The following is a 16,676-nucleotide window of genomic DNA, read 5'->3' on the forward strand; positions in this document are numbered from 1 at the left end:
GTCATCTGCACCCACGTGGTGAAGAGGATTCCTGAAGATTCTGAGTGCTGTCACTGAACAAAGGACCCAATCACAATGTTACACTGTGCTTCCTCTCACAGGATGAGGCAAAGAGGATTTACAGAGATCCCAATCAGGTCCAGAACAGCAGGGTCCAGAAGAGAGGATTCACATCTGACCCAAACCTATCATTGTTTATCACAATGACAGGTGGTACAGGTGCATACTATGCTGGGTGGATTCACACCATTTGCAAACCTGTAGCCCTTGGTATTACAATAGTGACTGCTGTGGGTGAACAGCTTGCTGCGTGGACAGGAAAGGGATTCATGACCTATCCACACAGGTCTGTCCTTCTATATCACAATGGTGAGTGGTGAAGGGGCACCTAATTTTTATTTTTAAAATATAAACTAGGGAGCTGGCGAGATGGTTTAGCAGTTAAGGTGCTTGCTTAGGACTCAAGTTTGACTCTCCAGCTCCTACATAAGCCAGACACACAGTGACACAAGTGTACAAGGTCACACATGCACATAAGGGGGCACACACATTTGGAGTTTGATTGCAGTGGCTGGAGGCCCTGGTGTGCCAATTTCTCTCATTAAAAAAAAAAAAGGCTAGTTTGTTGGGCTTGCTTCAATATACATATAAGCTAGGGTTTAAATAACGAGGATAGTTAAATATAAACTAGGATTAAATTCTCAGTCAAAATTAAGACTAAGCTGGAAGTGGTGGTGCATGTCTTTAATCCCAGCACTCAGGAGGCAGAGGCAGGAGGATTGCCTTGAGTTCAAGGCCACCCTGAGACTACATTGCTAATTCCAGGTCAGCCTGGGCTAGAGTGAAACCCTACCTCGAAAATAAAATAAAAATAAATCTGTTCAGTAATCCATTGGATGGATTTATATATTGACAATGGTCCTTAAATGTCTAGTCATCATCCTTTCTTTTTGTCTAAATTCATTCTTTCTAGTCTTTTCTTATCATATGCCTTTTATGCCATCAAACATCACTTTGAAAAACCAATACATTTGAAATTATATTACATGGAATGTTTAATATTTTTTTTGTCTTTACTGCATATCCCAAGGCACTACTTTTCTCCATTTTTTTCCCTTTGTTTTTGGTTAGTACCAGAATGTTCCATAAAGACCCAATAAAAACATTTCATTTTACTATAATGAAAAAATAAGATATCTGGTTGTTATTAGATTGTGAACACTAAAAGTACATCAAAATCACTGTTAACTAAAGTTATAATTGTCATTTACTTAATACTTGAAAGATTATTCAAAGAAAATCAAAATGGCTTCCCAAACCTTGTTCTTTGTTCTTTCCAAATACTTTACTTTGTATCTACCAAGAAAAAAATTCAAGCATACTTGCCTTACCTAAATACATTACATGAAGCTAAGGCATTTAGACATTTGTAGACCTTGAGAGAATATTATACTTTCAATGCATATTTAAATTATAAATCAGTTTCTATTTTGTAACAGTTGTGATTTAAGTCCATCTGTTAAATTAACTGGATGCTGCATCTTGTGAAGTCAAGGATTCTTTTCCATCAAGGCTCTTCTTTAAGACTTCTTCTGCAAAATTGATTTTTTTTAAAAAACAGGGAGAAAAAAACATTACAAAGAAAAATAAATAGAAATGGTTCTAAATAGCAAACTACTTATTTTTTAAGGTAAGAACTACCATTGATCTACTTTCCCAGCACCAAATTTCTTAATTTAAAAAAGAATACTTATACAAATACTCAAAATATTTTTAAAATTACCATTTTCTCGAGCCAGGCATGGTGGCACACGCCTTTAATCCCAGCACTCAGGGAGCAGAAGTAGGAGGATCACCATGAGTTCAAGGCCACCCTGAGACTACACAGTGAATTCCAGGTCAGCCTGAACTAGAGTGAGACCCTACCTCAAAAAAAAAAAAAAAAATTACCATTTTCTCATTGAAGTACCTTTTCTCTAGAGATCAAAACATTCATGGGCACATCAAAGTGATATATAATGAATCTATGTCACTGAACCCAAAACTATCCTAAAGTGCTACAAAGCCTAATTTTTTAACTCTATCATAAAAATTTTCAAACATACCAAAGTGAATTATGATTAATTCAATGTTTTTGCCACTTCACTTCAATAGTTAGTACTGTTAGGGGTTGACCTGTGTCTACCAAAATGATATATTGGAATTCTAACCCCAGGATCTCAGAATGCGACCTTACTTGAAAAGATATTCCAGATATAATTACCTAAAATGAGGTCGTAATGGAGTAGGGTGGGGTCTTAACTAATAAGACTAGAGTCCTAAAAAAAAAAGACACACAAGGGAAGACCACCATGTGAAGATGGTTATCAAAGATAAGGCACACTCCCACAAACCAAGAAACACCTCTAGCTACCACAGGCTGCAAGAGGCAAGCTAGGATCTCCACTAGTTTAGTGGCTGTACTAACAACTGGATTTTGCACTCTAGCCACCAGAACTTAACGTCTCCACAGACAGTTTCAAGCTACCAGATAATTATGAAGCTAATACACTGACCAAACTTCTTTTTATGTCTTTTTTATGTCTTCTATTCACTTCCACCACCTAGTATATTTCACAGTAAATCTCAGATATTATGTCATTATAGCAGTAATATCTAAAATTCCTTCCACACACAGCCTCATGTATCCCTGGCTGGTGTCTCTCTCTCTCTCTCTCTCTCTCTCTCTCTCTCTCTCTCTCTGTAGCCCCAAGGCCAACCTTGAACTTCTAATTCTCCTGCCTCCACTTTGCAAATGCTAGGCATCTGCCACCACAGTTTCATGCAGTTCTAGGGATCAAATCTAAAGCTTTATGCATGACAGGTATGCACTCTACCCAACTGAGCTACATTCCTACCCCATGTTTATTAATTTTTAAAATCATTTTCTGTCAGGTGTGCTGGCACAGGCCTTTAATCTCAGTACTTGGCACTTGGGAGGCAGAGGTAGGAGGATCAATGTGAGTTTTGAGGCCAGCTTGAGAATAACTACATAGTGAATTGCAGGTCAGCCTGGGCTAGAGTAAAACCCTACCTTAAAAAAAAAAAAAAATCAATTACTGAGGAAAGGTTTTCCACTCCTGGCCCAAATAAACTACAAGCTATGATATATGTATCATAGATATTCTGTAAGTAGCCATAAAGTGAGGGCTCGTTCTCACCCTTTAGTTTGTGACATTACCAATCAATATGTCATGGAATTTCGCAAGCTGAGACAGTACCAATGGTGAATTTGAGACTAGTTTGGGTTACTATAGTGAGACTGTCTTGGGGTGGGGCTGATAGGGTATATGCACAGGTCTAGTTAACTCTTACCTTTTAAGTTAGCTGGAAGTTCTCCAAGACTACATGGTACTATGGTCCTCAATTTTTGATCCACCAGAGAAAACTTGATGAGTGGTAACAGACTGTTTTCTTTCACCAAAGGACATGTGTAAAGATGGTTTTGTACAGTCAATAAACAAATCATGAGTGTCCAAAAAGTTAAGTGTATCATCTGCTTTTATGTTTTGAGGTGTAGGGTTCAATTCTATTTCGTGTTTTTCAAGTGCCTTAGGGTTAGAGAGGTAAGATTCTTCCCGTATTTTGGAAAGAGATTTCTTCAGAGCCTCGTAACTATTGCGAATAGCCTGTAAATTGAAATCCGACTCTGGAGTAGTCTGTTTTTTTCCCATGTCACCATCTGGAAAAATGCCACTGTGCACAGAACTGTTCTGTTCCACCTTAAAACTGGCCTCCGAACCCCTAGAGCTATTGAGACTTAGGTGACCAACTTCTTCTGGAAGAGTTTCATGTAATATTCCAAATTCCACATCTTTGAGACTCTTGGACTCAATGTCACTCAGTATCTGAAAAGAGTTCCAGAGTGTGGTTTTATACATGGATGGTTCACTATCAACAGTGTGTGAGTGGTCCAGCATTTTAACATAGTCCTCTCCACTTCTGCCCAGTGTATCTGTTCTACTGCCCACCATAGGAGAGAACAGCTCTGTATGACTAGTTTCTGAAAACTTGGTACATTCTGAATTTTGCTTACAAATTATCTTCTTGTTTAACAAATCTGACTGATCTTCTGCTAAAAGTTTACCTACATGGCTTGTCACCAAATGTTTCTGAGGCACTTGCTTGAAGCAATCTGAAACAACCTTCTCTTCAGGCAAAGACTGGTCAAAGTCTAAGAAAAAACTGGCCATGCTAAATTCCCTGGGATTATGCACTACAGGTGAAGATTCTGGCAATACTTCTCTAGGTTCAGCAGTCATTTCAATTGGTTCTTCTCTTCGATTATCTTCAGCTTCAATAGCTTTTCTCCATGAGCTCCGAATTTCAGTTACTAATAAGTAGAAAAAAGCCATGATTTACTAACATTCTCAAACAGAGTATGCAACTAAACATTCTATTTCTAATGCTGAAAATAAGCCTACTAACTCAGTCTATGTTCCAGAATATGCTGACTGAATGCCAAACTGGAACGTCAGTAAACTTCCTCTTCAAATGATCAACATAAGTAAACACTTTTAAAAAAGCTGATCCTATGTTTATAAGAAAAAAACTAATAGTTATGTTTGGCCATGAAAAAAAAAAAAAAAAAAGCTGATCCTGAAATATACATACACTCCTTTTACACAACATACATGAATTACATATATTAAAAAAACAGAGCTGGGCGCACACCTTTAATCCCAGCACTCGGGAGACAGAGGTAGGAGGACTGCCATGAGTTCGAGGCCACCCTGAGACTCCATAGTGAATTCCAGATCAGCCTGGGCTAGAGTGAGACCCTACCTCGAGAAAAAAAAAAAAAAAACAGTGGGCTAGAGAGATGGTTTAGCAGTTCAGCGCTTGCCTGTAAAGCCTAAGGACCCCGGTTCAAGGCTTGCTTCCCCAAGACCCAAGTTAGCCAGATGCGTCTGCAGTGGCTGGAGGTCCTGGCATGCCCATTCTCTCTCTATCTGCCTCTTTCTCTGTCACTCTCAAATAAATAGATAAAAATAAACCAAAAAGAAATTAAATAATTAAAAAAAAACAGAGCCAGGTGTAGTGACACATGCCTTTATTTCCAGCACTAGGGGGGCAGAGGTAGGAGGATCAACATGACTTCAAGGCCACCCTAAGACTACACAGTGAATTCCAAGTCAGCCTAAGCTAGAGTGAAACCCTACCTCAAAAAAAGAAAGAAAAAAAAGTCTTTTCCAGAACCTGACAAACTTATTCTATAAGGGGCCAGATACTAATACTTTAGACTCTGCAAGCCATTTGATCTTTCATAACTGATTAAATCTACCAATGTAAGGACTGCATGCAATGCTAATGACTGCATTTCAATTCCGCAGTACCCACATAAAACCAGACACACAATATGGCACATGTGTCTGTAGTTTGTTTGCTGAGGCAAGAGGCCCTGGCGTGCCCATTCTGTCTGTCTTTCTAGCTCTCCCTTTTCTGTCTCCCTCTGCTTGCAAATCAGTAAATAAAAGTATTTTTTATGATTAGAGAGATGGCTCAGTGGTTAAGACGCTTGCCTGCAAAGTCTAGGGACTGGGGTTTGAGTCCCCAGTAACTAATGTAAAGCCAAATGCTGTGGCACATGCGTCTGGAGTTGTTTGCAGCAGCTGAAAGACCTGGTGTGCCCATTCTCTTTCCTCCTTCCCACCCCACTTGTAAATAAATTTTTAAAACTTTTAAAAATAGAGTAACCTTCTTAAAAAGTTGTTTTTGGTTTTTTGAGGTAGGAACTTGCTATAGCCCAGGCTGACCTGGAATTCACTATGTAGTCTCAGGGTGGCCTCAAACTCACAGTGATCCTACCTCTCCCTCGTGAGGGCTGGGATTAAAGGCGTGAACCACCATGCCTGGCTTTTTAAAAAATATTTTTATAAGAAACTGTTAAAAATCTACCATTGCAAAAAGAAAAAAATCTACCATTATAGCAGGAAAATGGCTAAAGACAATGTGTCAACACATGAGTAAGGTTGTACTGAATACAATTTCATTGAGAAAAAGGCAAAACAGTAAGAGAATTTGGTTCACAGATTATAGTTTAAAGAACACCAATATACTGTACTGGTTTAACCTGAATTAAACCATCAAGAGAAATTTTATTTAAGCTTGTTTAACCAATATGATCATCACTGATTATAGAAACTAATGGAAATAAGTACCAGGTTTATCTACATAAATTTCAGGTTACAGTGAAACAAGTATCTGGTACTATGGTTATCTGCAGACAGACAGTTTTTGGCTGACACTTAGGGTTGCTGACTGAGAGCACAACCTCCATACTCTACATGTGACAGTCTAACCTGAGACCAGATATTGTTTTTAAAGTGTCCAAATAAAATTACATAATGAAAAAAAAAATTGGCATTATCAGAGATGATTAGACTCATTTGTGTAGGTACGCTAAAGTCACAAAATACGAAAGTCTACTGTGTAAAAGTGGCCCCACTCAATACTTTAATAAAATCCCATTGTATCAGAACAACTCAAAAGCCATTGCCAGTTATGCTAAAAGACACAAGAGTTTTAAATTGTGTTTCCAACAGATCTGTCAGAATGTCTTAGGGGGAAATACATGGAATAGGAAGCATTATCTCACTCAAGTTTTCTGGAGTCCTGGGAATTTGGTTCCTCGTTAAGAAGGGATTAGATGCTAGAGAGCCAATTAGTTCCTCCAGTTTTACTTCTTTGCCTTCAGAGAGCTGTGGTGAATCAGATAAGACTGTCCTGGCAACCTACAACAGAAAAGGGAAAAAGAAATTGCCAAGTCTACCAATAGAATACAACTAAAACTAATAAAAAATAAACACCAAGACTGGGAAAATTTGCTCAGTGGTTAAGGCAAAAATAACTGGGGTTCGATTCCCCAAGGATGCATATAAAGCCAGATGCACAAAGTGACACATGCATCTGGCTTACATAGGTCTTGGGGAAGTGAACCTGGGTCCTTTGGCTTTGCCAGCAAGTGCCATAGCCACTAAGCCAGCTCTCCAGCACCTCTGCCTACAAATAAATAAAATACTTAAAAAATAAATAGCCGGGCATGGTGGCACACACCTTTAATCCCAGCACTTGGGAGGCAGAGGTAGGAGGATTGCCGTGAGTTCAAGGCCACCCTGAGACTACATAGTTAATTCCAGGTAAGCCTGGACCAGAGTGAGACCCTTCCTCAAAAAAAATAAAAAAAATAAATAAATAAAGAGTGCCTGCAAAGATGGCTTGGCAGTTAAGGCACTTCCTATGAAGGCTAAGGACCCAGGTTTAATCCCCCAGTATGCTCATAATGTCAGACACACAAGGTAGATGCATCTGGAGTTTGTCTGCAGTGGCTGGAGGCCCTAGCTTACTCCTTGCTCTGCCTCTTTCTCTCCTCTCTGATTCTCAAATAAATAAATAAAATATTAAATAAAAGAAAGAAATAAGAGGAAGAAGAAGGGGAAGGGGAGGAAGAAGAAAAGAAGAAACACTTCAGTCAGAAGCTCCCACCAAAGCAGATGACACAAAATTCAGTAACAATGAAGTTCCCAGATCCTGGCAATAGATCATCTAGGTCCTATCCTATAAACTTAAAATGGAAGACAAAACTATTTTGCTTTCTGTTAAATTGCCAATGCATTATTAAGAATAGCTAAGACGCTTTACTTGGGAACAGAAAGGTACTCACTGTGACCTAAACTGTTATCTGCCACATCTTTGAGCCTGACCACTCTCTATCCATCAAAATGACTATTTTATTTATTTATGATTTTTAGTTTGTTTTCAAAGCAGTCTCACTCTAGCCCAGGCTGGCCTCAAACTCAACAGAGATTCACCTATCTCAGCCTTCTGAGTGCTGGGACTAAAGGTGTAAGACAAAAACCCAGCCAAAGTGACCATTTTAAAGCACGCAGATTATTATTATTAGTGGGTTTTTTGTTGTTGTTCATTTTTTGTTGTTGTTGTTGTTGTTTTGAGGTAGGGTCTCACTCTAGCTCAGGCTGACCTAGAATTTACTATGTAGTCTCAGGGTGGCCTCAAACTCTGGGCAATCCTCCTACCTCTGCCTCCTGAGTGCTGCAATTAATGGACTGTGCCACTGTGCTGACTTCTTTTTGTTTTATTTTTATTTTTCAATTTGAGAGAAAGAGGCAGATAGAGAGAGAATGGGCATGCCAGGGCCTTCAGCTGTTGCAAACTCCAGATGCATGTTACACCTTGTGCATCTGACTTACTTGGGTCCTGAGGAATAGAACCTGCATCCTTTGGCTTTGCAGGCAAGTGTCTTAACCACTATGTCATCTCTCCAGCCATATTTTTAATTTTATATTTTATTTATTTGAGAGACCAAGAAAGCAAGCAGATTATTATTATAGCTCATCTGAACAGGAACACCTCTATTAGAAAGTTAAATATAACGAGCTACAGAGATGGATCAGCAGTTAAGGTGCTTGCCTAAAAAGCCTAAACACCTGGGTCCAATTGCCAAGTGCCCACTAAAAACCAGATGCACAAAGTGATTCATAGGTCTGTAGCTTGTTTGCAGTGGCTGGAGGCCCTGACACACCTACTCTTTTTGTCTCTCTCCTTTCTCTGCTTGCAAATAAATAATACCTTTAAAGTTAAATATATTCTGACAACATACTCCTTTGCCAGAAACATTATCATCAAATCTATATGAGTGAATAAGGGATAAGGACACATGTTAAACAGAAAATGAGGAAAAAAGATAGTGGGAAAAAGCACTTACTGAGGCTGGGGAAATAGCTTGGTGGATAAAGCAAAAGATATACAAGCATGAGGAATAGAGTCTGGAAAGGAAAGAATAGGAGGGAAGGGAAGGGAACAGGAGGAGAACAGAGGACAGAAAAGAAGGAAGAAGGGAAAGGGAAGGAGAAAGAAAAGAAAAAAAGAGAAGGAAAGAAAAGGAGAGGAGAAAGGGAGAGAAAAAAATAGAACTCTAGATGCTTTTGCCACTTAGTGGGCATATGCGACCTTGCACTTGCCTCACCTTTGTGTCTGGCTTACAGTGGGATCTGGAGAGTAAAACATGGGCTCTCAGACTTCACAGGCAAGCACCTTAACTGCTAAGCCACCTCTCTAGCCCCTTAGTGCTGGGATTAAAGGCAAGAGCCATTACTACGCCCTTAGATTACACAGTGAATTCCAAGTCAGCCTGGGCTAGAGACCCTACCTCAAAAAAATAATAATAAATAATAATAAAATAAAAATATATTTCTAAAATGAGAAATGCATTCTAATTCATAGATATAGTCTTAATTAAGTTCATAAAAAAATGTGTTTCTACAGCCTAGAGAAATGGCTCTCTGGTTAAGGCACTTGCCTGCAAAGCCTAAGGACCGACGTTCAATTCTCCAGTACCTATTTAAAACTGGATGCACAAGGTGGCGTATAAGTAGCTAAGGGTCCTGGCACTCCCATTTTCTCTCTCTCTTTCTACCTGCCTCTTTCTCTATCTCTCAAACAAATAGTATTTTTAAAATAGGAAATTTAAAAAATCTATTTCTGGTCTGGAGAGATGGCTTAGGTATTAAAGTGTTTGCCTGCAAAGTTCAATTCCCTAGGACCCACATAAGCCAAATACATAAGGCAGCACATGCATCTGGAGTTCATTTGCAGTGGCTGGAAGCCCTCTCTCTCAAATAAATAGAAATAAAGTATTTTTTTAAAAATCTATTTCTAGGACTGGGGAAATGCCTTAGTGGTTAAGGCATTTGCCTTCAAAGCCTAATTACCCCAGTTCAATTCCCCAGGACCCATGATGTAAGCCAGATGCACAAGGGGTGCATACATCTGGAGCTCATCGGCAGTGGCTGGAGGCCCTGGCACACCCATTCTCTCTTTCTCTCTGCCTCTTCCTCTCTCTCTCAAACAATTAAATAAATAAAATATATTTCTTAAAAATTTATTTCTACTTTTTAGAAAGGCCAATTTTGCTTTAACCAAAATTTTTATTCCTGTGACCTCCTTTCCCTGAAAGTACCCAAAATGCTCAGTATATAATTATTACACTTCTGATGCCAGCACCATTGAGGAAATAGCAAATACTTAAGTATTCTGGTTTGATTACAGGTCTTTTGCTCACCTCTTCTACCAGATGATCTTGCTCTTTCTGGAAGAGATCACGTTTCTTGGCTAGCAGAGATGATCTAAATGGACTATTCTGTGTATTCTTTGTAGTAGGCGATAAAGGGGCATCATTCACCTCAAATGCTGGCATTTGCTTGTAAGTTGTTATAGTTTTTTCTTTGGGAGTTTTCATGTTGGTATCCTGAAGAAAAGAGACATGTCATGTTATAACCTTAATAATCCAGGCTAATCTTGAAGTTCTCTTCATCAGAGGTTCTTAAGTAAAACAGTGGAGCTGTTTACTTTGTTTTATTTTTTGACTCAGGGGCTGATTATGTAGCCCAGGCTGGCTTTAAATTTGCTGTGTAGCCCAAGCTGGCTCAAACTACAGATACCCATACCTCAACCTCCCAAGCATTGAGTTTACACACACGTGTCTGCACACATGGCAAGTCAGTTAATATTATTGTGAAATTATATGTTCACTGGCTGAGGTAAATAATTACAATATTTCCACTTAGTAAAAGAGAATATATAAATAAAAATGATACAAAAATAAGAAATATGGGCTGGAGAGATGGCTTAGCAGTTAAGCGCTTGCCTATGAAGCCTAAGGACCCCAGTTCGAGGCTCGGTTCCCCAGGTCCCACGTTAGCCAGATGCACAAGGGGGCGCACGCATCTGGAGTTCGTTTGCAGAGGCTGGAAGCCCTGGCGTGCCCATTCTCTCTCTCTCCCTCTATCTGTCTTTCTCTCTGAGTCTGTTGCTCTCAAATAAATAAATAAATAAATAAAAAATAAGAAATATGCTAAGCGTGGTGGTGCATGCCTTTAATGCCAGCACTATAGAAGTAGAGGTAGGAGGATTGCTGTGATTTCTTGGCCAGCCTGAGACTACACAGTGAATTCCAGGTCAGTCTGAGCTAGAGTGAGAGCCTACCTCAAAACAAAAATAAAAACGACAGAAATAAAGAAAATAAAAAGAACTTGAATTTAAATAAACTGTATCTACAAAAAAAAAAAATTTCATTTAATTTAGTGTAATCAGAATTGATGGAAAACTGTTTTAGAAACCAAGTATGGTAATGGTACACACCTTTAATTCCAACACTCAGAAGACTGAGATAAGAATTGCCAAGAGTTCAAAGCCAGCCTAGGAAAGTGAGTTCAAGGCAAGCCTAGGCAACTTAGTTGAGATCCTGTCTCAAAAAAAAGGGGGGGAGCGGGGGGAACACCTAGAGTGATGGCTCAGCAGTTAAGAGTGTTTGCTTGCAACATCTAATGGCCAAGTTTGAAACCCTAGTACCCAGGTTGTAAAGCCAGATGACCAAAGCGGTGTATGCTTAAGGAGTTCATTTGCAATGGCAGGAGGCTCTAGTCTGCCCATTCTCTTCCTTTCCCTCTCCCTCTCTCAAATAATTTTTTTTTTTCTCTTTTCTTACTTCGAGGTAGGGTCTTGCTGTAGTCCAGGCTGACCAGGAATTCACTATGTAGTCTCACGGTGGCCTCAAACTCACAGCAATCCTCCCATCTCTGCCTCCTGAGTGCTGGGATTAAAGACATGCACAACCACACCCAGCTGTCAAATAACTATTTTAAAAAAAAAAAAGAGAGAAAGAAAAGGAAAGAAAAAAGTCAGGAGAAAAGAGACTGACTGAGAGAGGGAGGGGATAAGATGAAGAGTAGAGTTGCCAAAGAGCATGGGGGAGAGGGAATTACCATGGTTTATTGTCTATAATTATGGAAGTTGTCAATAAATTAAAAAGAGAAGAAAGAAATAGAGCCAGGCATGGTGACAGACGCCTTTGATCCCAGAATTTGGAAGGCAGAAGTATAAGGATCACTGCAAGTTCGAGGCCAGCCTGTAACTACGTAGTGAATTTCAGGTCAGCCTGGGCCACAGCAAGACCCTACCTTGAAAAACTAAGAAAAAGAAATAGAAACAGGCCAGGTGTGGTGGTGCACACCTTTAATCCCAGCACTTGGGAAGCAGAGGTAGGACAATCACGGTGAGTTCAAGGCTACCCCGAGACTACATAGTGAATTCCAGGTCAGCCTGGGCTAGAGCTAAACCCTACCTCGAAAAAAATCAAAAAAGAAAAACAAGAATCAGAGAGGAAGGAATTGTTTTAGAATATACCTTTTCAAGCAGTGTGACACTATTTCTATCTGATGATGATGAAGCAGGTGGTAACAGAAGAGAGTCAGGGCTAAAAGAAAAAAAGACAGCAAATTCAAGTTAAAAGTAGGAAGGAATTCATTTACTTGATTTATAGTTTACAGAAACTGTCTGCCCCGTATCTGTCCGTTACGATTTCACTCAATTCGTCCCGGTCATCAAAAGGCAGTTTACTCTAGGGAGGTATGGTGACAATTAGAGCAGTAGTTCAGCCCAATCTGTGTATCAGCCTCCCAATATGAACTAAACTTGACTAGATATATAATTTTTTAAACTTTATTGACAACCTCCATATACGTATACAATGTACCTTGATCATAATCCCCTCTCACCACCCTCCTCCATCCCACCCCCTTCTTTCCAAGTAGTACTTCTTCTATTTTGGTGATTTTTTTTTTTTTTTGCCCTAATATTGTGCAAATCTTGTACAGGTAGCAACAGCCACTGTGAGGACATAAATGGAAGATATACTTTGCTATGTATTCTTTCATGAGAGAAAGAGAGAAGTGGCATGTCAGGGCCTCCAACCACTGCAATTAGACTCAGGATGCATGTGCCGCCTTGTGTGCACGTGCAACCCTGCAAGCTTGCATCACCTTGTTGTCTTGTTTACGTAGGATTTGGAGAGTCGAACATGGATCCTTACGCTAAGACATCTCTCCAGCCCTTGCTATATATTTTTAAGTCAACATTTTAAAGAGTTAAATGGCTTGACAAACAGCATAAATATAATTAATTAGAATTTCATTATAATAGCCTCAGGATTTCATTGTAGCAGAGATTTTACTATAGCTATAGTGGCATACATAAGTAATTCCAACATTTCAGAGGGAAGCAAGAGGACCTTGATTTCTTAGCTAGCTTGAGCTACAGGGTTGAGTGTCTCAAAAAAAAAAAAAAAAAAGAAGAAGACTTGATATTTCGTGCCCAAATCAAATTTTCACACACTAAATTTTGTCCTATGGAATATTTGTATACCTATATAATACACACATATGTGGTAAGCTTCAAGTTTATTCAGAATTTTAGTTACTTCATTCTAAATGTGATATTCTTTTAGATTTCCCTTGCACCTTTGGATAAACATTAAAATACTAATCTGTCATGCATGGTGGCTTATGGCTTTAATCACAGTACTCAGAAGGCAGACGTAGGAGGATCACTGTGAGTTCAAGGTCAGTCTGAGAATACATAGTGAATTCCATGCCAGCCTGGCTACAGAGAGACCCTACCTCTAAAAATCAAAAGAAAATGCCAATGTCTGGCATGGGCATGGTAGCTCACGCCTTTAATCTCAACATTTGGGAGGCTGAGGCAAGAGGATTTCACTATAAGGTCACCCTGATGCAACAACAGTGAGTTCCAGATCAGCCTGGGTTACAGTAAGATCCTACCTTGAAAATAACAACAACAAAAAAAATGTTATGCAACTAAATGTTAACTATAAATTATTATCCCAACATTTGGGAGCCTAAAATGGAAGAATTGTTATGAATTTGAGGATTATGGAGTGAAACACTGCTTCTAAACAGACCCATAGGACTAGACCTATAGCTAATTTGGTACAGTGCTTGCCTAGTAAAACTAAGGTTCTGGATTTGATCCCTAGCGCTTAATAAAGCTGAGTGCTAATCCCATCACTTAAGGTGGAGGCACCAAAGAATCAGGAGTTCAAAGATGTATTAGCTATTTAATGACTTCAAGGCCACACAGCTGTAAAAAAATAACTTGGGGGTTGGAGGGATGGCTTAGTGGTTAAGGCATTTGTCTGCAAGGTCAAAGGACACAGATTCAATTACCCAAGACCCATGTTAGCCACATTTGCAATGGCTGGAGTACCTGGCACGCCCATTTCCTCACCCCTTCTTTCTCTGTCAAATAAATAAATAAATAATGTTTTTAAAAACTTGGGCTAGAGAGATGACTTAAGAGGTTAAGGTGCATGCCTGCAAAGCCCAAGGATCCAGGTTCAATTCTCCAGATCCCATGTAAGCCAGGTGCACATGGTAGCGCATGTGTCTGGAGTTTGTTTGCAGTGGCTAGAAGCAATGTCTCAAATAAACAAAAATAAATCTTAAAAAGTTTTTTTGTTTGTTTTGTTTTGTTTTAAATAACAATGTAGGGTCTGAGGAGATGGCTCAGCATTTAAAAGTGCTTGCTTGCAAAGCATGACAGCCCAGGTTCAATTCCCTAGTACCCATGTGAAGTCAGATGCACAAGTGGAATATTTGTTTGGAGTTGGTTTGCACTAGAAGAAGCTCTTTCTCTATCTCTGCTTCCAAATAGATAAATAGGTTTCTTTAAACACTTGGGAAAGAACCAGGTTTGGTGGTACACGCCTTTACTCTCAACACTCAGGAGCAGATAGGAGGATTGTTGCAAGAGGCCACACTGAGACTACAAAGTGAATTCCAGGTCAGCCTAGGCAAAAGTGAGACCCTACCTCAAAAACCAAAAAATAAATTAAAAACTTGGGGAAGAGAACTAAGAAAATGGCTCATATCATACAATATCTAACTCTGGCATCCATAGGCAGACAAACACAACACATACTGACAAACATACACATATACACATAAATATATATGCAAAAAAAAATTGCAGAAAGCCTATGTCTAAAATTTAACATTACAAATATGTAAGTAGAAACAGGTTAGTATAATGTTAACTGAACACATATAAGACATACAAACAAAAAAGTTTAACACTATGTATTTTAAAATGTAAGACAGTATCCATTCTTTGATTAGAACTAGTTTTATGAATACATACAAAACCTAGAAAAGAATTTGAGGGCAGGCAGTCTAGTCAGGAAGCTGAAGCAGGCAGTCTAGTCAGAGGATGTTGAGTTGCCAGCTTATGCAACATAGCAAGATATCAGTTCATAATAAAAAAGGAACTTGAGGGCTGAGGGATGGCTTACTATTAAGGCGTTTGCCTGCAAAGCCAAAAGACCCAGGTTTGAATCCCCAGGACCCACTTTAGCCAGATGCACAAGGGGTACATGTGTCTGGAGTCCATTTGCAGAGGATGGAGGCCCTTGCGCACCCATTCTCCCCTGCCCTTCTCTATCAAATAAATAAATAAATAAAAATTAAACCAAACTATCAAGAAACAGTAGTATGAGCATATTATTTAAAAAAAAAAAAAAAAAAAAAAAGAACTTGAGCCAGGCATGGTAGCTCATGACTTTAATCCTAGCACTCAGAAGTCCAAGGTAGGACTGTTGAGTTCAAGGTCAGCTTGAGACTACATAGTGAATTCAAGGTCAACATAGGCTAGAATAAGACCCTACACCTCAACCCCCCCCCCCCCGCAAAAAAGAAAACTTAAAAGAAAATCTAGTAAGAGGTGTGGAAATTATACCCTAATTTTTTCATTTGTATTTACTATTGTTAACAATGTATCTGTAATACCAGGAAGATAATGAACAGAAACTACTTAAAAAAAAAAAAAAAACAAGATGGGAGATAGCTCAGTATTTAAAAGCACTTGCTGTGCTAGCCTGATGAGCAGAGTTGAGTCCCAGAACCCACTTAAAAGCCAGACAGTAGAGCACACATCTGTAATTCCACTGTACCTATAGCAATGGAAGGCTATTCCAAAGCTCACAGGCCAGCTAGCCTGGTGTTCACAGCAGCAAATAAGAGAGCCTGTCTCAAACAAGATAAAAGGCAAGGACTGACACCAAAGGTTACCCTGACATCCACTCATGCATGTCATACATACACATGCACCATGTATATACATACACACATGAACCCATGCAAGAAAGACAACGTTAAAATTCAACTACTAGCATAAAAAATATTTACAAAGCATGTATGCAAAAATACGGGCTAACTGGGTGGGGTTGTACTGGTTTTTAATCCCAGCACTCAGGAAACAGAAGTAGGAGGATCCTGAGTTCAAGGCTAACCTGGAGCTACACAGAGAAGCCCACCACAGCCTAGGAAATCAGTGTCCTATCTTTGAAATTCCATAAAGGGGAAAATGTAAAGGTTAAGAGTCAAGAACAGCTAGAAACATGGAACTTTCCCCAAAACCACTACAAAGACAGATACTGTATCCAATGGGTAGCAGCAAAGTCACCTATCACTGAAAACCGGTTTTAAGTATGATGTAGTCTCCATCAGCTCATTCTGATTAAAAGCAGCAACGAGATTTATGGTATTTGGTACCTGTGAATGACAACTACATGAAAGGCCTAATAACATACTCTAAAAACTAAATTCCTTCCATGGTTCATAACCAGACAGTTATAATCCATCCACATATCATTTTTCCAATTAACTGCATTGTTGGAATGCATGCTATAGCCAGGCAAGGCCTTTAGTGCCAGCACCAAGGAGGCTGAGTAGGATGATCAATAGGAATTGGAGGCCAGCATGGGC

At 39.3% G+C, this 16,676-nt stretch overlaps 1 protein-coding gene and 1 non-coding gene across 2 annotated transcripts in view; both read right to left on the reverse strand.

Moving 5' to 3' along the window:
- Positions 1-1,037: 1,037 nt before the first annotated feature.
- Positions 1,038-16,676, reverse strand: part of Haus6 (HAUS augmin like complex subunit 6) — a 56,010-nt gene continuing 40,371 nt past the window's right edge. Inside the window, 6 exon segments of the mRNA XM_045151583.1 lie at positions 1,038-1,592; positions 3,355-3,436; positions 3,438-4,372; positions 6,638-6,773; positions 10,121-10,306; positions 12,244-12,313. Of these exon segments, the coding sequence (XP_045007518.1) occupies positions 1,525-1,592; positions 3,355-3,436; positions 3,438-4,372; positions 6,638-6,773; positions 10,121-10,306; positions 12,244-12,313 (1,477 nt within the window). The 3' untranslated portion in view covers positions 1,038-1,524.
- Positions 12,388-12,518, reverse strand: LOC123457809. The gene has a single exon (XR_006635173.1).

Source organism: Jaculus jaculus, chromosome 1 (assembly GCF_020740685.1).
Source record: "Jaculus jaculus isolate mJacJac1 chromosome 1, mJacJac1.mat.Y.cur, whole genome shotgun sequence".
Classification (NCBI taxonomy): domain Eukaryota; kingdom Metazoa; phylum Chordata; class Mammalia; order Rodentia; family Dipodidae; genus Jaculus; species Jaculus jaculus.